This window comes from Apis cerana, linkage group LG13 (genome assembly GCF_029169275.1).
Source record: "Apis cerana isolate GH-2021 linkage group LG13, AcerK_1.0, whole genome shotgun sequence".
Taxonomy (NCBI): domain Eukaryota; kingdom Metazoa; phylum Arthropoda; class Insecta; order Hymenoptera; family Apidae; genus Apis; species Apis cerana.
The window spans coordinates 10675203-10700977 of NC_083864.1; the positions used below are offsets into that span (position 1 = coordinate 10675203).

The following is a 25775-nucleotide window of genomic DNA, read 5'->3' on the forward strand; positions in this document are numbered from 1 at the left end:
CCAAATATAATTATAATAAATATTAGTAATTATATTTATTACAATTTAATAATATAATTAATAATTTTAATTTTATGATTTTGTTTTATTCACTAAAATATATGCACTTTTTAAATATTTTATATAAATATATATATAATTTTTAAATATTACTACAGCATTTGATTTTACTATAAAAATTTATCACAAGTATGTTGAAATAATATGATTAAAAAACGTATTAGACTATTCACTAGTGAATCTATAACTTGTAAGTAATCTGTAATCAAAGGAATATTACCGAATATATATTTATTTACATCTAAAAATTATTCTTTCATTCTTTGAACGATAAAATTCTATTTATGTATGTTAAGAGAATCACGAGAATGTTGATAGCACATGATGCTAGAAACATCGAAAAAGTTATCAGTAAATAACCTTTTGAAAAATTTTTTATATATATAATATATTTCATATTATATTATATATAATATATATAAAATAATAGAAAACTTGTAAAAAGATGGCTTATCAGACCTCCGATGCATAATTTTAATATTGATTATATATCTAAAGATGAAATAAAATATTATGAAAATTAATATCACGATAAAGAAAAATGCAAATAAATATTTACGTATTGTATAATAATGAAGAAAAAGATAGATGATTGTTTAGATGGTACAATCAGTAGAATAAGACACGGTAGTATGTATACATGTCTGATGATCGAGTGTTTGTCATGGTATGTCTGTTTCTCCTTATTATACTCTAGTGCCATCAATGCCATCTTACGACAGTACTGTGCAACATACAAATCGTGCGCTATCTATCTACGATTTGATATACTTTATACGTTATAAACTTAAAATTTTTATAAAAAATAGATCAATGTAAAAAACAATAAATTTCAATTTTTTTCAATATCACATTAAAATAATTTTAATTTAATATTATTATTGAAGAAAAAAGAAATATAGTTATAAAGTATATGAAATAAAGATACGAATCATTGAACTTTCTAGTCATATATTTGAATATATTATAAATTAATAGAATTATATAGATTAGTAGAATATTAATGGTATTAAGATAATTAAAATAATTTAAAATATACAAAATGAAAAGCACAAAAAGAAGAAACCATATAAGAGAGAGACATATTATTCAACTGATTTTAATTTATTTCGAACCTTGTCAGAGATATTTTTTGTTTTTTCGTTTTTATACCATAGAAAATGAGATATTTTTTTTTTAAATAGAAGAAATAATGCAAAAAAATTGATAACAAATTTATTTTTGCTTCTTATTTAAATAACTTATTTCATACAGCTTATCTTCTTTGTATTTTCATACTTCGTGGTTTTTGTCATATATCCATAGAATTTAAAATAAGATATAATTTTTAAAATATTTCTAAAAAAAAAAATACTTAATATCCATGAAATAAATCAATCTTTCAACAATTCATATAATATTTTAAAATTAGTTATTTTTTCGCACATAATAATTTTTAGATTCCATTAAATGTAAAAATGTTAACAAAAAATCAATATTTTGATCTATAATGATTCAATAAAATCTTTTGTGAAACAAAAAAAAAAGAAAATGAAAAACCAAAATTTATTCTCAACGTTTTATTCATTTTGTATACACTTATAGGCCCTAATTAGGCATGAGCTATTCCAATTTTAACTCGAATTAACATATCAATTCTCAATAATAAACGCACCAACGATCAATGATCCATGCCATGATTCTCGAGACATACATTACAATGTTTAATAATATATGTACACAGAATTGTTTCGCCTACCTAAGCTAGCTAATGCGATAAGCCGTGTAACGGTAATCAGTTGTTACATTAACTGCGTTTTCATTAATAATATCGTGTTTATCGTCGAATCGAATCGTTGTACACACGGGCACAATCGGTCAGAAATTATATCGAATTAATCGTAAATTCATACGTTGTTTCCACTGAATCATAAATCCACGTGCAATACAGATTTAACGAGATCATCGTATCGTTATTACACCCACTCGAAACACGTATTTCATTCTTGTTAATTCATTCGCTTCTACTATTCGTTCGATTTATGTTTTAATCACATTTTTTTTTCATTCTCCTTTTTCTTCAATTTCCCATATTGTTAATATCGCGATCGATGAAATAAACGCATCTTTCACTGTGGATTACCGCACTTTTAACGTTTGTGGTATTAATTAAATTAGCGAATCGACATTTTATTTGGCGAAGGATCAAAGAGTAGAATCACTTTGAATTCGATATTTTTTAAATCATCAAGAATAGATGACTGAGAAAATATTTTTTGCTTTGCCAATTAAGGTAATTTTTCTGTCTCAAAAACTTCATTTTCTCGAAATGAATTAATTTTTAATATATTCGAGGTGAAAATGAAAATAAAAGATTTATCAAAATTTATGAAGCTGGATCAAGTAAATGAAAGACTCTTATATAGGAATAAAAGGGGAAGAACTTTATTGGAAAATAAAAGGAACAGGAAGTATTTATTTTTCTGATATTCTCTTCCTTTCTCTCTTCCTTTCTTTTTTTCTGAAATTGTGTGTTATTTTTTATGATAATCTTCAAAAAAAAATTGTAATTTGCGTCTTCTGCCTATTATAACGGTTAACTTTTTCTTTCCTTATTTGTCCGCCATTTTTAGAGAATGCTGTTTCGAAACTTGTTAAGCTTTTATACACAAAGAAAAAGATAAAAATCCCAGTGACTGCCACACTACTATAAAGGCAAATTGTATTTCATATTTCTTTATTTTGGAAAGTACCGATCAAAATTTTGGAATTAATAATATGATTCATAAAATTCAAAAATATTTAAAATAATAATTAGATTATCAATTAGAAAATTTTTTTCTCGAGAAATAAATAAAATTGTTAATATGTATTTAAGATCAATTTCAAATTGATAAACAAAATTAGAATAAATATGAAAAGAATAAAAAAAAATTCCAACTTTTGACCGGTTTTCTTTTTCAAGAAAATACGAATCAATACTTTAATTGATATTTCAATTATTTTCATCGCGATTATCATCTTGAAATTTGAAACATTCATATAGATGATACTTGCGATGTGCTTAATATTATTTTTTAAGGATATTTCACAATTTTATGCGTTACACGGCCTCATTTTTTCAAATATATATATATATGTGTGTGTGTATGTGTGTATATATACAATATCTCATTTGTTATCCACTTAATATTTATAATTTTTAAATATATACTTATTTATTTATATTTATATGTGTATAATAGGTATGCGAATACTTATATACAATTATATGCATATATATAAATATATATATATATATATTTATATATATATATTATATGTGGAAGTCAAAAATTAATAAAGTTAAAAAAATATAATCTTCAAAATAGAAACTATAACCGTCTCTCTCTTTTCAGCTACAGTACTATTGTGTCACTTATAAGTCCTTTATTCTCATTTGTCTTTTTTTTTTTTCTCTCTTTGTTCCTTATTTCTTCAAAAATGCATAGGACATCTCTCTCTCTCTCTTTCTCTCTCTTTCTCTTTCTCTCTCTCTCTTTCTCTCTCTCTCTTTCTCTCTGTCCCTTTTCTTGTTTTCTTTATACAAGAATTACATGTGTATTTATAATTTGCGTGTTCATTGGCTCGAGAACGAAGGAACGTTCGTGAAAAGAAAAATTTACTCTTTCCGATCACGTTTTTCAAAGCTTTGTCAATCTAATTACCATTCGACTAGCCTTCGAGCTTGTTAACCTTTTTAATAATAAATCAATCGATTGCGTTCGAACAGATATAATAAAAAATGATGAACAACATCGTGAACGTTCACTGTTCGCATCTCATCTATTTCTATCGATATGATTTTACAAAATCGATTTCTAGCGTACGATTATTTCGCAGAAATAATGTATTTCTCGCATAATTATAGGAAATATTGGTTCAAATAATTGGTCTTACACTTAATTAGAGGTAACACATATTTATACGTATAACGCGTAACGTATCGTTTTATATGTTTATCGATGAACTAAATGTTTCATTAAATACTCGCTGGATTTTTCTGCAATGCAGTTTTTACTGTCGACTACAAAAATCTTTTTTTACAAAATCTTCATGATTTTTCTCGCAGTGAAGCAATGGTAATTGAGCAACAGGTCTTATAATCTGCTAATAATTCAGTAAAAATTGTTTCGTAATTAAGTCGTTTTGCTGACTTTTTATAAAAATTTATTTTTTTTGAAAGAAACAATCGTTTCGTTTAAGCTTTTTTTTTTATTAGGGAAAATGATTCAATGATTTTCATTATTTACAAATATTGAAAAAAGTGACAAAACATAAGGAATATTTTCTTAAATAAAAATTCAATATTATAATGAAATTTTAAACAATCATTTTAAAATTATTGTTAATTGAGCTCGTTTATTATTTTTATTATTATTAGTATTAATATTAGTATTAGTATTATTATAAAAATATCAAAACGTATCTAAATTTATAAATTAATTGTTTAAATAATAATTTACCTTCTTACATTCTGTGTATTGCCTTAAAAAATACTGAACGATGCTGTTTGTGTGAAAATTGCATGAAAAGTGGCGCAAAAAATACTACATTCGATTGTCTCCTAAATTCTGTTGTAGACCATCGCCATTTTAATTATAGAAGAAATACATTTCACTAATAGAAATTTTAAATCTTTAGTAAAAACGTCTTAATAATAAAAATGTTGTTTTTTCTCTTTTTTTTTTTTTGTTAATATTAACATACAATACGATATCGCAAGACAATCCAATTAATCGTTAATTACTCACGGTGATAAAGTTTAATTAATAGTTAGTAATTTTAATCGCAGTTTGGAATATTGATACATTAATGAAAATACGAATATATTCGAAATTGAAACAACATCTTTTTACACAATTTATAAACATTTTTCATAAATTAATCGTAAAATAATATTTTTGCTACAAAATTCTTTTTTCATAATATATGCAATTTTTCTAGATAATTTTTACATAGGAAATAAAAATAGAAAATATTGTTAAAACAATTTGACTGTTATATAAATAATCATATATTATATCAATTTATTTAATAAACAAGTCGCATGTAAATTCGAATTACAACTTTTTAAAATAATATATATTCAATTCATATTGTAGAATAATGAATAATTTTAAGAATATTTGTCGATTTAAATTAATACATATCGTGTGATAATAAATTTAAATATATCGAGCCAAATCATTATCATTCTTTCGCAATATATCTGACATTTTATATCAAAATGACATGCTGCTCCGTTACGTAAGTTTATCAGTGAAATTATAATTTTAATTTTATCTGTATCATCGAACATTTTTTCTCATTTTCATCCATTGGTTATATCTAAGGAACAATGAAATGAAAGAAAATAAATAAAAAATGATAAGGAATTTGCTGGGTCAATTTTTCACTGATTAATCGCAGCTCGTTTTACAACGAAGCGATTAATTAACAAAGTGAACATTTTTTTTGAAAAAAAAAAATATCTTTATCAATTAAAAAATTGAACGAGAAATTCAGTTAATTATATTTTGTCTTTAAAGGAACTTTCATTATATTCTGAAACAAAGAGAAATAAATTGATTTTTACGAATGCCTATTAGATAATTAAATAATAAAATAAGATATTGAACATGAATGAAATGATACGCTATTATAAAATGTGATATCGTTCGAGAGATAATGAAATATAATAGAAAATTTTATGATCTATCTTTGATGGTATCTTGTTTAAATTACATTGTTTACACGTATAAATTTCGTAAAAATAAATACAATAATATATCTATTAATTACAAAGAAATGTTTGATATGAAAAATTGTAGTTTAATAAAAAAGTCATAGAAAATTACAAAAATTAAAAGAAAATAAATGTAAAACTATTACATTCGATAATTCGAATGTAAATTAAAAGGAATGAATTTTTAAACAATTAATTTAATTGATTTTTTGGTTACCGATTTTTCATGGCAGTAAATTTATGCGATGATAAACGAAACAAAAAATTTTATCAGCACTAGAAAATTTTAGATTGCGATTTCTTCCGATTTTTCAAAAAAATCGGCAAAGTATTCGTACCATTTTACGATCATGTATAAGTGCATATTGCATACATTATAGAAAATTTAGCAAATAGTGTGACCGAATTAAGGAGACTGTCCTTTAATATTTGACATTATTCTTGACATATCGTTAATATCGATTTCTTTTTAACAATGCAATATACGTGTAATACTATTGTTTGACATTTTAAAAATGTCAAACAATAAAGACATAAATGAAAGAAAAGAATCTGACTACAGATTCAAATTTAATATAGAAAAAAAAAAACATAAGGAACACAGGAAACAAAAATAACACAACATACTTAATATTCATTATTTGAATATTAAATATTTTATTGACCCTTATTGATTAATGATAAATATTATAATTATTTCCAAATCTCGATGAAAAGTGATCTATAAGTATCATTAACAAAAATTAATTTATTATTTCCTCTAATAAGATAATAAATATAGAAAATTCCTTTAAAATATTTTTAAAAATTTTTATCGATAATTAACGATAATTTCTTTTTTTTTCAGAAACTATCTCCTTAATGAGTCATCGAGGTACGTAGCTTTGTTACTTACTCATACGTATAGGTTTATTTCTTCATACATACGTTTGTAGCAAAGAGTTCCGAAATTCTTTGATAAATCTATGATCCTCAGCAGAGATATGCAAGATATTTTATAAAACGTTAAAAAATCATTAGAATTTTCTGACATCAAGAAATATGAATTTTGTGCAATCCACTATTAAACTATTAAATAGCCAGTGAATATTTATATACTGATAATCGAAAGGAATTTCTTTTTTTGTTTTTTTTTTTTCTTTTTTGAGAAAGAAATTTTACATTTTATCTTTTAAACTTTGTTGATAGAGATTTAATATAATCAATATTTCAAAAAAAATGTGCCTATAATACGTCATGGTCCGATGGAATATCAATTATTAAGATGCATAAATAATGTCTCAAAGAAAATACAATTTGACAATCTTGTCTATACTGATAAATAAGAGATCTCAATTATTTTTTGGAATGTTTAAATTGAAAGCAATTCGTCTTTGGAATTTATTATTGGAAGTATATCAAAAATCAAAATATTAATAACACGTGCAAAGAATTATTAATACTTTGATCTATCAAATATCCTTATAAGAATTAAATATTACACGATATCTTTCAAAACTGTCATATATTGATAACAAATGTTCGTATCAAAAAACCCCTCGTAAGGATTAAAACATCATAAGTTTACCATATACGTCTCTGAAACTATAATCGAAATTGATTTTTCGCGATCGACTATGCACAACTACGTGACCAAGACATAAAAATAAAAGGAATATTGCCCACTTATTGAAGAAGATAGTAATGTAAAATAATCTAACGAATAAAACAAATAAATAACTATATTGTAAAATACAGTATCGCTTAATTATCGCAAAATTATTCCAAATTATCACCAATTTTTAAAAACTTCAATTTTCACGCATATATTCATTCCAGGAACTTAAGGAACAAACTAAAAATTTACGTTGATTTGTCAGAATTAGATGTGGATGTTTTTCTGTTTTTCAGTTGGGCAATAATAATTATTTCGTCAATTCCTTTAAAAAACGGAGCCTCCCACACTCGATCAATCGAAGCCGGAAAATATTACCCCCTTCACGTTCCGATGTTTCACGCGATATTATCTAAATCTAAAGTGACGCATGTACGTGTTGTAAAAATATGCGAGTCTTACGAGCTACGTGGCTCTCTCCCCGTGATGGAAATCACGATTACTCTTTCTCTTCGGTTTCCTGACTCTCGGCGCCCAGCAGAGTCGATTTGTCTTCCTCGTGGCCCTCCACTTCCGGTTCCTCCACACTCTGGCGCTGGCGTCTTGTAGCCTTTCGCTGCACGTACAGTAGAAGGGAGATGCTGACGCTTGCCAAGGCCGCGAACACAGCCAGGACTATGTAAATCCTTATCGGCATTTGGTTTAACCCCTGCGGAATAACGCGATGCCACTTTTTCTTTAGTCTGTCGAGGTTAAACGTTGGAAGAAGATTGGATTGTGTGATAAGATAAAACGAAAATAACATAAAAAAATAAAAGTAAAAATAATAATGATGCTTCGAAGAATTGATTCTTCGAAGAGAGTAAAACAAAGGCAAAAGTTGATATACAAAACAATATTGGTTGAGACTTATTTGTTAATTTATGAGCAATCGGAGATTGTTTTATATTGGATTTAAAATGTTTTTTTTTATTTAAATTTTTATCAAAATATTTAATTATTCGTAGATTTCCAAGAATATTATTTGTAACCATTTATGAATGGTTAGAGATTAAGTTACGATCAAAATTACTCGATAAAGTTTAATATACGTAAAGTTCTTGAAAAATGGGCGAACGAGGCTTATTCAAATACATTCGTGACTCGTCGTAAATTTATTCATTTATAATGAAACAAAACTTAGTATCGGAAATTTTGACCCAGTTAAGTAATTCAATATGATAATAGTTTTAAGCTTCGTGTCTATTAAATAGACAATTCCCCAATAAATATTTTATATTGAGAAATTATCGAGAAACTAGCTAAATTTCCATTAATAAATAGTTATAAATAGTATATTAAATAAAAGATTTTCTAAATAGTTTCTCTTATATTGAATTATACAATGATAAATGTCTTTTTTCTATTCTTTTTTTTTTATTCAAATTTTCGTTCAAATTTATGCAAACTTCTTTATATTTTTGCTATTCATTAATTAGAAAATTTTTATATCGAACAAATTATTTTAATTATTTTAAAAATTGTTATAATTTTGAAAATATCGATTTTTTTTACTTATATTTATTAGGACCTCTTTCTTTCTAACGAATTTTATTTTTTATCCTGAAAATTATGAACTTTACTTTTTATGAATATTAATATATAAAGCATATAAGATTATTTGTAATTAACACATCAAATTTTCATGTATATCGTTCAAAAGATTTGTCAATTATTATCCTAATGTGATCTCGATCATTATTTTATACAACGAAAATTTCTATGAAATTTATTAAATATTTGAGAGAATAAAAAAGATGAGATCAAGTCGTTTCATTAAATGTTTATATCTTCCATCAGTCCTCACTTTTGAAATTCCTGTACAGAATTTTATGACGTAAATATTCAATTTAAAGAAATAGAAACTGTAAGATATTACGTCATATAAATATACGGTATATAAATAACACGGAATACCCTGCTTTAAGAATTTTACTTACTTAAAGAAAGTAAAATTTCGTCCCATCTAAGGGCATAATTTAAGACTGGATTTTCTTCTGGTTGTTTTAAAGTATTCTTAACATAAATTATCCTGGGAAATCGATATTGAATGGGATTTCCATTGAAATCGAACACTGATTCCGCGTGTTCCGAATAAGATCTTTGCCTGTGAAGGCTGTTTGAAATTCTGATTGGTGGGGGATCGTCTAACGGTCGACACGTAGGATTAATCTTTCATTTAAATAACTTTTCCCTTTAAGAAGACACATTTACCGTGGAATGTAATTTAATTTAATCCGCGAAATTGGATGCCGCCCTTCTTCCAGATTAATTTTTCACAGCTTTCTCTGCTCTCTCGTGTAAATCTCGCCGCATCGAAATATTGAAATTTAATGTTATTAACAAGTAGATTATATGATGCGCAGCCGTATGATTTGAGAAAATACGAGAAACGAAGAGAGGAGAAAAATTCGAAAAAGATGTGCAGATCGTTCGTTCAATTTTATTTCTTTCTCTATTTGTTTGAAAGTGAAGATATTTTAACATTTTTTGAGTTTCGAATACTCTCTTTGTATCGCCTTTTTGTTTTTGTAATTTTGTCACAATAATGAATTACAAATATTCTTAATATCAACTTTGGAATGGATTAAGTGGAAATCGATAATTTTAATGATTTAAAATTTTTAATAATAGCCAATGGTCAAGAAGTATATACATAATTTTATAACATCAAAAAGTGGAGACCGCTGTCTCAATATTCAAGAAGGAAACGAACCGTCTCATTTTGTGCACAGCTGATTTGCTTCTTTGTCTGTGCTACTTCAACCGGAAGCAGTGATAAACACAGGCATGTTATCACTGCGTGGATTGCCGCAATTTATGAAACTTGCATTAAGGCGATCGTCTGTTGCCTCATCTCGATAAATCCGTTTCAGTATGCGACCATTTGAAAATTCCGGCGGAACGATAATGGCCGTTCAGGCCGGAGGGGAGATAACCTTGATTATTTATTAATTTATTATTTTCCACGCGAATAAAAATGAAAATGTGACGAGACGAAATAAAATATAATAAATTTTATGCATCTTGAGCGTTTATGTAATTAAAAAATAACTTTTATTCTTTAAATAAAATTGTACGATAATTGTGGCAATTATAGCAATTACTCAAGAATGACCGCGTTGAATAAAGGAGGAAAATAATCTCTGGAGGAACAATTACGTGGCGTTACTTTCTCCTCATCTCGTGGCCAGAAAGAGAAAACCGTGGGAGAAATATAAAAGGAACCCGGCTATTTCTCGTCTCTGCTTTAAGATTCACCAACATGCCCTGCCTATCGATCGCGACTCGCTAGTACCTTCGGTTTTAGATGTCTTTGCTGCAACGCGATCAATATTTATGTAGAATACAAATTAACCTTTGGGATTCGTAAAGATCCACCTTAAATTTTCTATTCGACTCGAGTGTGTTTGAATCCTCGAGAGGGATGCGCAAGAAATTTTAAAAGGAAGGCAAACCTATACCGTTCGATTTTCTATTATTTTTATCGAAGATTCTACCAGGGAATCTGATTACATTTTTATTGCTATTATTTATTTTTATTCGGTATTCGAACTTGTTTTTATTCGACCTGTGATCGGTTTTGTTGTTTAATTTAAAGTTTGATGGAGATAAATGTTTTTATTTAGGAAGGAAATAGTAAAAGGATTTAGAAGAAACGGAAGCAGTTTAGGAAATTAAAACTTCGAACTATTAAACGAAGTTCGAGCTACGGCGATTATTTTTTATCGAAGAATAATTCGATAAGAATGAAAATAACAAATTTAACTTTACTCATAACTTTTTGAAAATCAAGTGAATACTCGTAAAATACGATATAATAAAATATCATGATGTTTATATTCTTATATTTTGATACATTCGTGAAATATTATCGAAGAATCGATTCTAGATGTGAAAACAAATGTAAAATATACGAAAATATTGAAGTTTATTTATTAAGTTATGAACGAAAGTTTGCTTTAAATAAAGCGAGATGGAGATAAAGTAATGGTACGCGGTATGACAGAGATAAAACTTGTTCGCGATAACGCCGCGACGCGGCGCTGCGTTTCGCTTCGTCTAACTTGAATTACTTATAACTTGTTAAATATACCTCAACCGATATTTTCGTAAATCAATTTTTGCGTTTATTTCAGCGTTTAGAATCGATGTTCCAAAATTGTGCCATAAATATATTTCTGTATTGTTAATAAAACTTGTCGTTATAAAAAAAAAAATGAAAAAAAATAAATAGAAAAAAAGATAGCATTTTAAATATAATTTAAATAAGAATGTGAAATTGAAAATAGTCGCGTAATATTAAAATCGAGGATTTTTACAGAGACGAATGTGAAAAAGCGTAGAATGTATGCCGTTTTAGACGCAATTGTCCGCTATTCACGGTGTGCTTGTGAATTCCAAAGCAGCAAAGTTTTGAACTATTTGGAGCGGATAGAGTGTGCTCGGTCATAGAGTTTATGAGATAAGAAACCACAAATACGCAGAAATTTACGCTGTCTAATAGCACTATAACTCGGCTAAAAATTTAAAGCAATGATATATTGAAATTTTTTCACTATTCTCTCTATATATATTCACGCTATTTAACTTGTGAACTTAAATTGTTTACAATTTAACATAAACAAATCTTCCACGAATATCTTCAAACATTCCTTCCTAAAAATCAATACGCTAATAATATTGTTCGTAAAAAAAAATACGATGAAAAATTATAATACGAAATCATAAAAATATTGTTCCATCAACTACACAATTGTCACAAATATCGAACAAATGTTTCGAAGCGTTTTGCGAGTGAAATTCAGGCTTCGATATTTCCAATGAATGAAAACTAGTCAACGGTGGGTATATCAATCGATGGACGTCAACAATACACGACGATAAGAGTAGAATTCGACCCACTTACACCCTGCATTATCGCACATGCTCGTTAACTTACTTGCGAAGATGACTGTACCTTCCATTGGAAGTCGGACGAGGGATCGGTGAAGAACCACTTCTGCGGCCACGGGTTTATCGTACCCTCCGGCGTCTTGAAGATCAACCCTTCCAGGCTTAGGCCGTGGGCCAGCACGCTCGTCGTGATGTTTCCTTTCTTGTACGACGCTATCCCCGCCTTCATGTACATCTGCGGTATCGTCTCGTTCTCTCTCAGCTTCAAGGTCACCCTCGGCATCTTCGCCTTTCTCGACGCGCTCGAAGACGTTTTGGCCATCTCGCTTGTCGTGCTCGTCCATGTTTTCGAACCGGTCGACGATGTCGACGACAGAGTCGATGACGGGAGCATCGTGGACGCGAATATCGCGGAGGTGGACATCTGTCGAGTACTCGTCGACAATTCCGTGCTGGTTTGTTGATACTGCGTGCTACTTGTCGTGGAATCTGGGAACAGAGAGTTTAGGAAGAAAAGGAATTGAAAGTTCGTAGATGAGAGATCAGAAGTAGAAGTAGAAGATGGGACAAAAATTTTTTTAATTCTTTCTCAAGTCAATTTTGAAGGTATATATATATCGTCGTGGTTGTCGCTCTATAATTAGCGAGTAATTTCGCTTCAGAAATATACGCAAAAGAAAAAATTGTTTAATTTACAATACGAAATAAAATATTTGATTCGATTATCGTTTTCGATAAGCGAGTTTACTATTAAATGTTTTGTTATTATTTTTTTTTTTTAATAAGAAGAGAAATTGGAGTGTATAACGAGAAAATCGATATTAAAGGACACGATAAAAGCGATAAATGTCAGAGACTTGATGAAACGATTAAAGGTGAATTTCTCAACGCTCTATTAACGTCACGTTGCCATCGAAATGTTTGCATAATGAAAGCATTTCGCGTGCCGTGTTACGGGAAACTAACCGCGAAACGTTTGAACAATAATTGCGTGGATATTGTCAATTTCTTTTTTATCGATCCAACTACCTATTAAAAGTTTCTCGAAACTTTTATAGGGGCCGATTAAAGGATGACGTAAACTATTGGCACTCGGAGGACGGAGCGTCGAATTAGCTCGTCTTACCGATCTAAATTGATCCCAAAACTGGAATCAAACTTCTTAAATAGATAACTCGATAAGATATTGCCGATACATAAATATCCAAGGATAAAGAGACGTTCTTCGACTTAAAAACTTGTCCCGTACAACCGATTTTTCCCGGAAAGAAGTAATTCTTTCCTTGATCGATCTCTTGTCGTTTCCTAGGCAACTGAAAAGGGAAGTTATTTTTTCCTTTTTCCTTCAGTAGTAAAAATCTTCGACTTAACAAACGCGCAACAAGCATCGATTCAGTCTGTCGGGAAAATGAGGGGAGAAGCAACACACAAAGAATTCATACCCGTGGTAGCGAACTCCTCCGACTCTTGTTCGTCGCCATTCAACGACACCGTAGTCATCTCGTCCTCGACATCCTGCTTCCTGTAGGCTTCCGTCGATGGAAGCATGGTGGTGGTGGTGGTGGCGGCGGCGGCGGTGATCGGAAGCCTGCTTTTGCTTTTGTTCACACCGATCTCTTTCCCCTGACTCCTCGACGAGTTTCTCTCTATTGTGTCGTGCCCGACCCGACTCATCGCGAGCACGGTGCCCGCGAACAGGCTCTGATCATTCTGACTTATGAGAAACGGGGTCGCCACGCAGGACAGGATGATCAGGATGAGCAAAGTGGCTATGGTATACTTGATCACCCTAGGGCTAGATTTTTCCGACGTCTGAGGGAACTCAGACGAAAACTGGTCCGTTTGCGGTACAATTGTGTACTGCAGACTGGCATCGCCTTTTCGTACCGTTTTGTACATAATTAATAAACCTGTTGGAAGAAGAATTGGAGAAGAATTGGAGGGGGGAAGAAAAAAAATATGGTGCAAATAAAGGTAATGATACATTCAAGTGGAAAATAATCGTGAAGATGAGAACTAATAAATAATATTCTGGAAGGTTGGTAAATATCGGGAATTTAATGATTCATAGAGCGTTTGAAATAAATTAAATTAAAAATACGTTGAAATGGCATGAAATATATGTATGGAATAAAATTTTTTTTAACGAGCAATTATTTTCCCCTTGGAATTAGTCTTGGAGGTTACATCCCTATTTATTTTCATCGTTCAATTTATCTGGAAATGGATGAAAGAGGCGATGCACCGTTTACCAACTTTGTTCGATACTAATGAAACGAACGTGGACTTCCTTGTGTAAAGACAAAGTGAACACGTTACGCGACCTGTTGAAAGTGTACACTGCAGAATTTACCGTCCGATGAAACAGCTCTCAATCAGAACTGTTTTCTTAAACGACATGGATGGCAACAGAAACACCAAGCTGGGACAGAAGAAAACAGAGTTTCATTTAGGCGACAATGCGAAAATGAAATTTGACGCGTGTAAAAGATAAACGCGTCCTACTGAAACTGAGCTCGTATATGCTTGGCAATTTTCCATACGTTTTTCAAGCAAAAGGCAGAGATCCCTTTTTTTTATATTCTGCATTCACGCTTTTCACGATTCTTTCTCTCCTTTTTCTATTTCCATGGAGATTATATAAATATCCATTAATCGAAATTAAACGTTCGCAGTAAAAAAAATAAGATAAGAGATAAAAGTATACTGGTTCTTTAGAAAAGTTTTATAGAAAATTCTTTGATTAAATATTCTATATTTAAAGAAAGTTTTATTTAAAATGCACATACTTTGCACAAATTTTTTTAAAGAATATCTCGAAAATTATTACTCTTTATTATATATGAAGAAGAATTTCTATAATATTTTTTTATAATATTTATTTCATTGCGACAATAACGAATAATTTCTTTCAAATATCATTTTGTTTTCTTATCGCTTTATAATAAACAAAAGTTTAAATTTTCTTTATTTCCATATTAAATTGATTTCCATGTGTTTTATATTTTACGTACAACTCCAAAATTACATTATTTTTAGTAAAATTAGATACGATATAACGATGTTAACAATTGCTAATTTTAATTTTGGCTTGCAATTTCTGATGAAAATTTCTCCGTCAAAAATGACCCACATTCTACCATATTAAATCCATCTTTGATAGTTAAATAAAGACTTTAATCAAAAGTAATCCGCTTCAAATAACTGAAGATATTCTGGAAATAATACAGATATTCAAACAAGATAGAAACTATGATAATTTATATAAATTAGACTACAAATTGCTTCTTTCTAGAAAAATAAAAAGACTCTTTTAACTAACAAAATATGCTTTATCGATAAAATAATCTTTTTTTCTTTTTGCATTATTATTTTTAGAAGCAAAAAAAATAATGGAATGAAAAAAAATGCGATAAAGGAAAATCTAATTTCAATGTATTAACATAAAATGCGTGAACATTGCGTGTCTACGAGCTCTAATATATAATAGTCGAATTATTAAAATTTTTTATAACTTGGAACAATCCCTTTAATCTTAAAAAAAAGTTATGGTTTATCTTAAAATATGCACCAGATGAAACGTGGTAAAATACGAGGTTAAATAAAACGCGTTTATAGGAAAATAAAAAGTTAATGCGGCTGCAAAGGTATACTTCCTCGAATTTTAAACTCAAGCTACAAGGAAAGGGAAAAAAATATTACAATATCGTTCAATTTACAATTTTTTTTAAATCCAATCATAAAATTAAGTCGGCAATAAATTTTCTAAGTAAAAATACATTTCAACTCTTTATTTATTCCCTAACGAGAGGTTATAATTTATTATTGCTACTAAGATTGATCGTAAAAATATAAAACAACTTACATTTTATAGCAATCGTAAAGAACTACCGTAATATACTTTGACAAATTTTTCAATCCAACTTAAAGAGTGGTAATATAAATTCGTAATACCTTTCAATTCCACTCGTTTTCTCGTAAGAAGAAAAATTCTATTTTATTTCTAGAGGAAATTTAAAATTCGCGAAAGTTACGAATTCGATCGTCAGCCTCGTTATAAAAAAATATATATATATATACACGAGATAATTATGTTTCGTGGCAATTTGAATTTTAAATTTCAAATCACGTATGTATCTTTTAGATTGGATTATATACGCAGAGATACTAATAATTAGTTACAGGGCAACGTGTATTTTAACGAAACAGTTGTCTCGTAAACTTGCAATAATAGATCCCTATCTTAATAACGATAATCTCGTTTGGTACAAACGCATATACACGTTTCGTTCGAACGGAATGGGACGAAAATTAACACGTGAAATTTACGAACGCACGAATAATTAATTAACCAAGCTCGATACGTTCAAAACATAATATATATATATATAATATTTTCAATTTTATCTTCCCAATACTTATTATCAAATATTTCTTTCATTTCACTTTCGTCGAGTTACGAATAATATAATAAAATATATAAAATAACAAAATATAAGATTCATATAAATTCGAGATACAAGAATATCTTCGAATTTCGCTTCTCTCTTATACTATCCGTAAATCAGCAACAACGTCGACCCATATTTTTCCAAATTCCCAAAGGATTATCGAGCGTGGTCGGAGAAAAGAAAGGACAACAGAGGCCGACGTCTTCCGCCGTGGGGAATCGATTCCCGATTTTCCTCGGCAAATATTAAATCACGGGCCTAGTCGACGCCGGTCGCTCGAAGGTTAACACCGCCGGTTTCTCCAATAGCAAACGCTATCGAAAAGATATTTAAGAAAAAGAAAAAACGAAAGAAACCTTCGAGACGATAATAATAAAAAAAAAAGAAATCCATCCAAGATCGAAAGAAAATTTGATTTCGAAACAGAAGCAGAAGACATAGGGAGGAAGCAACAATTCTGTGGAGGACCACACGAGTGTCAGGACCGCGAAGCCACGAAAGTCGATGAAAACAAATGAAACGACCACAATGCTTGCGAAGCGTACACCTTTACAAACAAATGGCGAGAGACGAGGAGTGCGTGGTGGGAAAAGGATCGATGGAAAATATCGCGGGGAAGGACGACGCAAAGTAGAACGAGCGAGGCTGGTACAAGGTACTCACGATATGTGAACAACCGAAAGGGGTTGGTATTCTTCGTATCCCACTTCCGGCAGCCTGCTCCGTCGGAACGAACACGACAATCCGGGACAGGCAGAACCTCGCCTGTGAGAGAAATTTCGTTGGAAAATGCGCAGATGCGCCTGGCCAAGGGGTGGTAGTGCGGCTGCGCGCGCGTTCCGCTTGCTTTCCGGAAATCCGTCACCGTTTCAATGTTTTCCACGATGGGGATGCGAGAGAGCGAGTTGGGTTCAAGGACGTTGCAGGACTCGTCGACCTTGAACTTCTCTTGCGGCTATCTTCTTATTACGTGTATCCGCTCACCAGTCGTTTATCTCCCATCTTCCGATCTCCTTTCGTCGATACCAATTTTCCATCATTTTTTTTATTCCTTACTCCACGACGCCTTTATTATTGCATTTATATTTAAAAGAGAGAAAGGGAAAAATGATTTATAAATGTTTGATATGAAAATTAAAGAAATCGCTTTGTCGTTGGAAAGATTAAGAATTCCAAGTTTTTGAGTTATTATGGAATATTGTGAGTAATATCGTTTAAAGACTAATTTTTATTTTTATTTTATGTAAACGAGGATATTGTTCAATTGTTACAATATGAAAACAATCGAGATTAAGATACTTTTATTGAGTTTTCTCTGTGGTCTAAAATTCATGAATAATTCAACAATGATTGAACGATATGGTGTGCATTCTGAAGGATAAAAATAAAATTTTGCTAAAAATATTTTATTATTTTGATACAAAATATAAATATAGTAAACATAGTATTTTATTTACTTATCGGAATAATGGAAGACATCGTCGTATAATTTTAGAATATCGCTTATTTTCCTTTTTTTTAAGGAATAACTTTTATTCTATTTCATTCATCGCAAAAATCGGTAACTAATATACAGTAAGATTTTTTAAGATGCGAATATTATCAACGAATATTATGCATCTTATTGCATAGTCGGCATAGCTGTCGAGGAGGCGATATCACCGGCATCTCCGGACCTCCACAGCTGAGTTATCGTTTTCACTTGTGTGTAAAAATTTATACCCTGAAAAAAATAACATGTTTAGAAAATATTTCATACAATTTAATACAAAATGTTAAATGTTACGAATTCATATCAAGGTTTAAAAATTATAAAATATAAATCTAATATAAATTTTTATCAATATAAAGAATTATCTATCGAGGATAAGATTGGAAAAGCGATTCCAAATTTTTAATCGCGCGAATTTTTATATAATTTCACTCACGTGCTTCCCGTAAAAATGATTATCGCCCAAAAATGACCCCTTATTTCCAGTGAAACTGAACATTGGCAAAGGTACCGGGATAGGAACATTTACGCCAACTTGACCAGCTTCGATCCTATTTACAAACGCTCTTGCCGTTGCACCGTTTGACGTGAATACAGCAGTCCCGTTTCCGTAAGGGCTTTTGTTAATAATATCGATCGCCTCGTCCAAAGTGTCGGTGAAAATACACGAAAGAACGGGTCCAAAGATCTCCTCGGTGTAACATTTCATGGTAGGCTGAAACATATTGCGAAATAAGCTTCTATTTAAATATTAAACCTATTAAACCTCGATCAACCGTGCGTTTTCCTCATATAAATACCTTCACATCGGTCAACACGGTCGGTCCAACGAAATTCCCCTTTTCGAAACCATGGACAACGAGCCCTCTGCCATCGAGAGCTAGCGTAGCGCCATCTTTCACTCCCGACTCGACGAGATCGCATATCCTCTTCTTGGATCGAGGCGATATAACTGGTCCAAGATCGGTCCCAGGTATATGTCCGGCGTTCACTTTCAATTTCTTCGATGCTCGAACCAATTCTGGGATCCACTCTTTCGACTTACCCACGAATATGGCTACCGAGAGTGCCATGCATCTTTGGCCAGCCGCTCCAAACGCGGCACCCACGATTTGGGAAATGCTCTTATTCTTATTCGCATCCGGCAGAACGATGCAATGGTTCTTCGCGCCCATGTTGCACTGCACGCGTTTTCCGTGAGCACTGCTTTGTTTGTAAATGTATTTTCCCTGTAAGAAAAAGAAAAAGAAAAAAGTTACTCAAAATTAAAATTTACTTTATTCGAGAGATAGGTTCAGAAATTTGTATTCAAGTTTACAAAGATCCGTCGAAAATCTTTTTCGCGAAAATACAACGATTAAAATAATAAATTTTAACCAAGATTAAAACAATAAAATACTCGTATATATATATTTTCGCATCGATGTATGCATCTGTCTGGAAGACAAATTACGAAACGATTCCCCGAAGACCCGATACACGAGTTGGAACCCGAAACGACGTCAGAAATTCTGCTTAATTTTCTCATGAACCGTTTCAGTAATAGAGGGAGCATCTCGCAGAGATAAGCAACAGCTAAGACCCCATGAGATTCAGGAACATCAATATTCTACTCATTGGCAACCTCTGCCACGTTTTAGCACTAATACAGCGTTACTATCAACCGTCGAGCAGATCAATTAATCAATTCTCTCCGTAACTCTGAAGATAGAAGAAAAGAAAGGAACAAAAGAAATATGAAATACGCACCGCTTGATCGGAACCGACGAAAGAGACCGCTTTGATGTCCGGATGCTCGCAGATAAAATCGACGGCCGCGTGTTGGCCGTGTACAACGTTCAACAATCCTGGTGGCGCGCCTGCCCTGGTGAACAGATCGGCGAGGATCATCGAAGCGCCTGGCACGCGTTCGGATGGTTTGAGAATGGCGGCGTTTCCACAGGCGACCGAGACCGGAAACGACCAAAGGGGTATCATCGCCGGGAAATTGAAGGGACAGATGGAGGCAGTTACGCCGAGGGGAAGTTTGTAGGAAATTATGTCCATATCTGTGGCGATATTTGGCGTGCTCTCCCCCATTTGAAGAGAAGGAATCGCGGCACACGCGTCCACCACCTCTGCAACATAAATCAACGCGCGTGATCTACGGTTCCTACATGGCTGCGATTCGAAGGGGGACGAACGAGGATCGTCATCGTTATTGTTTGTGCATGCGTTTGTGTGTATCTGTGTTTAGGGCATTTGTCGAGATCTGAAAGCATGAGAGTGATAAATATAATTTGCGTTATATATATATATATTTTTTTTAATAAACTTACGTAACCCTCGGAGAACGTCACCCTCGGCGTCGGCCATTGTCTTCCCATTCTCCTTTACCATGTTCTCTGCGATTTCTTTCTAACAAAATAATTTATTATACGAGTATTTCATGCGTTATCTTCATTCATTGGTAGAGTTTTATAGGAAATTTTGAGGAATAATTTTTAAAAAAAAGTTTTTTTCTAGAATGAAGTTGAAATTTTACAACAAGCTTACCGAGTGTTCACGAATAAGGGCTTGATATTTGAGCATCAGTGTTTGTCTGGTAAGTACACTCGTATTTTTCCATTTTGCATAAGCTTCTTTTGCGCATTTCACCGCTGTCTCCATTTCCTCTTTCGTGCATTTCGGGGTACGACATAAAAGTTCATTTGTTGCTGGGTCGTGAACGTCGGTGAATTCCGTAGCTCTTGATTCTGAAACAAATTAAAACGTATTAAACCAGTGTGAGTTAAAAAAAAAATTATGCTAATTCGTTACGTGTTTATTTCTGGAATTCTAAATAATTATTTTTTTTTTAATATTTTATAAAAATAATTTTATTTAGTAATTGAAAAATTTTTGCAATCTTTACTTAAATCTTAGCTTAAAAATTTAATCCTATTTTTTATATATCTTCCATCGAAAATTATTTGTAATTCTTATCATTTGAATATCGTTTAAATATTTTGACATATACTATTTTTGTCATCTATGACCCAATAATAACAAATGAGGATAAATTAAGATCGTGGAAATGATCGAATGTTCTAGCACATGCTTCTAGCAAAAGCTGTGTAAAATGATTCCAGAATATAAATATATATTAATTAAAGAATAATAAAAATTGCTCTATTTAAGTTTAATAACTTCCATATAATCAGTATTATTTATTTCATTTATAAATGTTCTTCATTAAAACAATTCTTAGAATTGAATTCATCTCGAAATATGACGCCTTTTCTGTACAGTTTCAATGGGTGCTCGAGAAGTACTCGTGGCCGCAAGCTTCAATTAAATGCCTTTAAAAGCGCACTTTAAATATTCATAACGGGTTGTATCGTACGAAAAATAGGTTGAAGAGTACTTCAAAGAGCCAAATATCTGTTCCATCACGTTTTGTTCTTGATAATGCCATAATTGCCTTAATTTTTAGGCGATCGAGCGAATCAAGAAACGCGCACATTTCAATTTTTCGATTCACGTTGAAAACAGGAATGTTATTTCATAATTGAGTCATAATTTCAGAATGTTAATTCGATATAAATTCGATGAAAATAATGATCAAATGTGAATATATTTAAAACTTTATGTATTTTTTTCAGAAAACCTAATCAAAATGTTTAACGAAATTAGAAAAGAAGAGATAACATTTCATAATTTGAAAAATATTATCGTGTAACTAGAATGGATATTTATTCATATGCATTTATGAAATGTTTAAAGTTGCAGAAATGGATAAATGATACAATTTACGAAATATTCAAGGTAGAATACTCGTTATAATATTTACTGTAGAAAACAAATTTTTATTTAGATTCCATTCTTTTATTCATGCTCGTAAAAGTATACATTTGCATCCATATGAAAATTTCATGTACAATATGTAAATGTACAAATATAAAAAAAGAGAAATTAAAATAACGAAGCATCGAAACAATGAGTTAACTATAAATTATTCAAAAGAACAAATATAGGTTTTTATTGAAAAATTATTAATCCTCACATAGGATATAGGATTATTGCAAGTATTTTTTCTTAATAATTATTTTTCTTGATTTTATAATGTAAAACGATAATTAATATAGAAATACAGCATTTATAAAAATATTTTTAAATTTTTATTGCAATAATTACCTACGAACTGGCCATCAATGTACATCTTAACTGTTGGTATGCTACTGCTGTAAGTCCTTGCAGCAAAATATGCCTAAAATACCATTTAGTTAATGTTAAACAATCTTGATTCGACAATAAATGAATATAACGAGATTCACATTGAATTTTTTTCACATTTTTTTAAAATAGAATACTCATTTACATTTTATATTTGCATACAACGTATATATTAATCGTAAAAAGAATTGCGACGAAGATAGTATAATAAATAATTTAATCATCGAGGTAGATTTTACTTTGTAAAATATTTTAACCTGTGATCTCTCTTTATCATATCATTTACAATTACAATAAAATAATTTACAAACATATAGTAAAAAAACATTTATTTTCAAATATAAGACCGCATACGTACTGTATTTTTTACAGTAATATAGCACAATATTATATATTTTCTATATTTAACGAGTACAATTTATTGTAAAAGTTATAAATCTTTTTTATCGGGAACCATTATTATACACGATAAATATCATTTTGCAACGATATTTTATAAATCGATTCAATACGAGTATTACGTAAAATACGCCAGCTCTATTACACTAAATTGATAATGACATTCTATTTTACGAGCGTTATTGGCCCCTGTACATATATAATTCTCGTCGAAATCAATTGAAATGAAGGCGCGTAACTTCCTTTAGAAAACAACATAGATGTCGTATGATAAAAAAACATTTCTTTAACTCTTTTCAAGTTCTAAATTATTTACCAAAGAATATTTCTGCAATTTATCTTTATTGCATGATAAACCAGTGGTTTGTACAGATATTGTGATATTTAGAAACGTATGAAGATCATTTATAAATGGAATAAAATTTATCTCTAATTGTATGATTAACTTGTGATGGAAATACAATTTTACTTTAATTCTGAATATTTAGACAAGTAAATAGTACAAGATTACTGTGCAAACTTTGAAAGAGGATTTCTTAATCAGAATAATAAAAATAATTGGAATTAATATATTGAATGAATATGAGAATGATAGATGTTCGATAATATGTTAATTAAAAGCGTTTAAATGAATACAAATCAAAAAGATATTAAGTAAATGATATATCTGAAAGGCCAAGAACGTTATCGTACAACTTGATAATGAATAAATTTTGCAATTTGTAATTTTAATTAGCAATAGAAACGCTTATGCGTTGCATAGCGTGAAGGATTGCAAAATTCAAAAAAGATTAACTCGATTAAAATATTGCGAATATATTTTATTATTGTATATTTATTTAATTTAACTATTTTGAATATCTAGTTTATTCCTAACCTCAATCTCCAGAAATTTTCCAAGCCGATAAACACACGAAATCGAATATTTTAAGACGAATAAATTCAATTCAATTTATCACGTACACTCGCATCAATTTTTTAATTGAAACAATTTTTTAATTAATAATCGATATCAAATAATATCGATCATGAACTAAAGCAAATAAATTTAAAAAAAACACTATCTGTTTAGCATCGAATCGAAATCTTCATTCATATCATATTCATATTCATTCGTTCTTATAACATGAAAGATTAAAATGCAATATCGAGTTACTTTTATATTATTTCTCAGATAAAAATACAAAAATCGAACAAGAATATATGTTACAAATATTCGATATACCTCGCACTTAACAAGTTTCGCGAGGAGCGCCATAATTGTAGAATACACGTTCGAAGTTATCCGTACAGAACTGGCTAATTCACTGAAAAAATGGCCTTGCTTACGATCGTACAAGACCGTATATTTTCATCAAGATTAGTTACCTCTGTTTACAACATTTTCAGAGATTGATGTTTTTGAAACTGTTAATAACTTGCTCGTTCGGTTATCATCGAAGAATTCACGAACATGGCCGAACAAAGTATCAAGTACCATTATTGATTTCAAGTTTATTGCAACGAGCATTTAATTTTCTTTAATACAACATGGCAAAAACATTGTGACTTTATTAAAAGTTAAATTTTGCATTGATAATTCTATAGTATAAAGGTATTTGAAAATGGCATTAAATTTAAAAAAAAAATCTATTTTTTAAAATATCTATAAAAATGAACAAACCGATAAAGAAGGAAATTTGAACTAAAGTATCAACAATTGATAATTCTTGAGAATATACTGTCAGAAAATATTGTTAGATGTCGCCACTGGATAGTTTATTCGCTTATGAAATTAAAAATAATATATATTATGAAATTATTACATTAATTGCTTTCAATTTTGTCTTTTTCTTTTTTAATGAATGTATGAATTTCAGAATTTAAATAAGATTATTAACGTTTATGATATAATTAATATTATATTCTATATAAACTCTTTTTATTAAAAAAAAATTAAAATATTGAAACGTATTAAAAAAGTTATATAAGGAATTATAAACTTTAAAAAGTTTGTATTTAATATTTCGATTATTATAAGTAATTTATTTTAATTTATCTCTTATTTTATTAATGATTTCAATATTATATCGTATCTAACTAAATTTTTATACACATACATTTCTGATATTTTTTAAAATCAAAAATTATCTAATTACAATATTAATTAACGGAAAAATATTATAATCTATTATCCCAAAAATTTTTATTAAAATTAATTCCAATTATTCTGGCAACAATTTTCAATAGCAACAATCGTACATTTCTTTAATTTTGTAACATTAAATTTAAATAAAGTTTATAGTTTAATTAAAATAATACGAACTAGAGCTATTTGTTGGCATAAATCACGCATTTCAATCCAACGTGTTGCAAAATTAACTTCTTATTACAAATATCGTACACGATGTTATAGTCGATCTTATCAATTCCCAATCGATTGCTACAAGAATAATGGCATCTAGTCTGAAAAAAGAAGGAAAAAAAAGGTATGAGGAACAGGGGAAAGCAGGAATGTTGGTAATCGTTAGGTGGCCCAAGGCATGCGTAACAACTAACCGCGCGATTACACGGAAGTTGATTGGCAAACAATCGTTAGAACCGATCGACAGGTTTCTGGTTCGGTATTAAAGTCTCGTGCGCCGTTTCGTTTTATATGTAATGTGTGCAGGCTTGAAACGCCTCCGAAAGCTTGCCTATCGATACACCATCGTGATTATGTATGGCGAAGAAAGTGAAACGCGCGATGGAAATTCAGCCTAATAAGGTGAACAAAACGTGTGGCACATTGCTCATTAGCGATAACTATCGACATGGAGTTAGAAAACGATGTTAGAAACTGTATTAAAAAATATGATGGGTGATAAGAAGACGATAAAAGATATTTTGGATACTTTTTTTCTTTTTCTTTTTCGATAAAACTTA

General features: G+C 30.2%; 2 protein-coding genes across 3 annotated transcripts; both read right to left on the bottom strand.

The window, feature by feature from the left end:
- Positions 1-1604: 1604 nt before the first annotated feature.
- Positions 1605-17934, bottom strand: LOC108004048 (uncharacterized). 2 transcript variants are annotated; one of them, XM_017066700.3, is made up of 4 exons: positions 17450-17934; positions 13778-14245; positions 12382-12824; positions 1605-8109 (listed from the first exon to the last, which is right to left on the bottom strand). In XM_017066700.3, exons 2-4 carry the CDS (start codon positions 14232-14234, stop codon positions 7900-7902), a joined length of 1110 nt encoding a protein of 369 aa, XP_016922189.2. In that variant the 5' UTR covers positions 14235-14245; positions 17450-17934; the 3' UTR covers positions 1605-7899. The 2 variants fall into 2 exon arrangements, with proteins under 2 accessions (XP_016922189.2, XP_016922190.2); XM_017066701.3 differs by having other exon boundaries at positions 12400-12824; positions 17450-17933.
- A 242-nt stretch (positions 17935-18176) lies between these two features.
- On the bottom strand, positions 18177-24228 carry LOC108004057 (probable methylmalonate-semialdehyde/malonate-semialdehyde dehydrogenase [acylating], mitochondrial). The gene is made up of 8 exons (XM_017066714.3): positions 24097-24228; positions 22434-22506; positions 20814-21013; positions 20597-20675; positions 20028-20395; positions 19079-19507; positions 18715-18993; positions 18177-18509 (listed from the first exon to the last, which is right to left on the bottom strand). The coding sequence occupies exons 1-8, from the start codon at positions 24127-24129 to the stop codon at positions 18408-18410; spliced, it is 1563 nt and encodes a 520-aa protein (XP_016922203.3). The 5' UTR covers positions 24130-24228; the 3' UTR covers positions 18177-18407.
- Positions 24229-25775: the final 1547 nt, after the last annotated feature.

Excerpts from the sequence above, each read along its gene's own strand:
- LOC108004048 (XM_017066700.3), bottom strand. The coding sequence starts at position 14,234 with ATGTACAAAACGGTACGAAAAGGCGATGCCAGTCTGCAGTACACAATT. Across the intron at positions 12,825-13,777 it reads GGAGGAGTTCGCTACCACGG|ATTCCACGACAAGTAGCACG; the intron begins GTATGAATTCTT and ends CTCTGTTCCCAG. Across the intron at positions 8,110-12,381 it reads AGGTACAGTCATCTTCGCAA|GGGTTAAACCAAATGCCGAT; the intron begins GTAAGTTAACGA and ends GTTATTCCGCAG.
- LOC108004057 (XM_017066714.3), bottom strand. The coding sequence starts at position 24,129 with ATGGCGCTCCTCGCGAAACTTGTTAAGTGCGAG. Across the intron at positions 20,676-20,813 it reads CCCTTATTCGTGAACACTCG|AAAGAAATCGCAGAGAACAT; the intron begins GTAAGCTTGTTG and ends TTATTTTGTTAG. Across the intron at positions 19,508-20,027 it reads TCGTCGGTTCCGATCAAGCG|GGAAAATACATTTACAAACA; the intron begins GTGCGTATTTCA and ends TTTTTCTTACAG.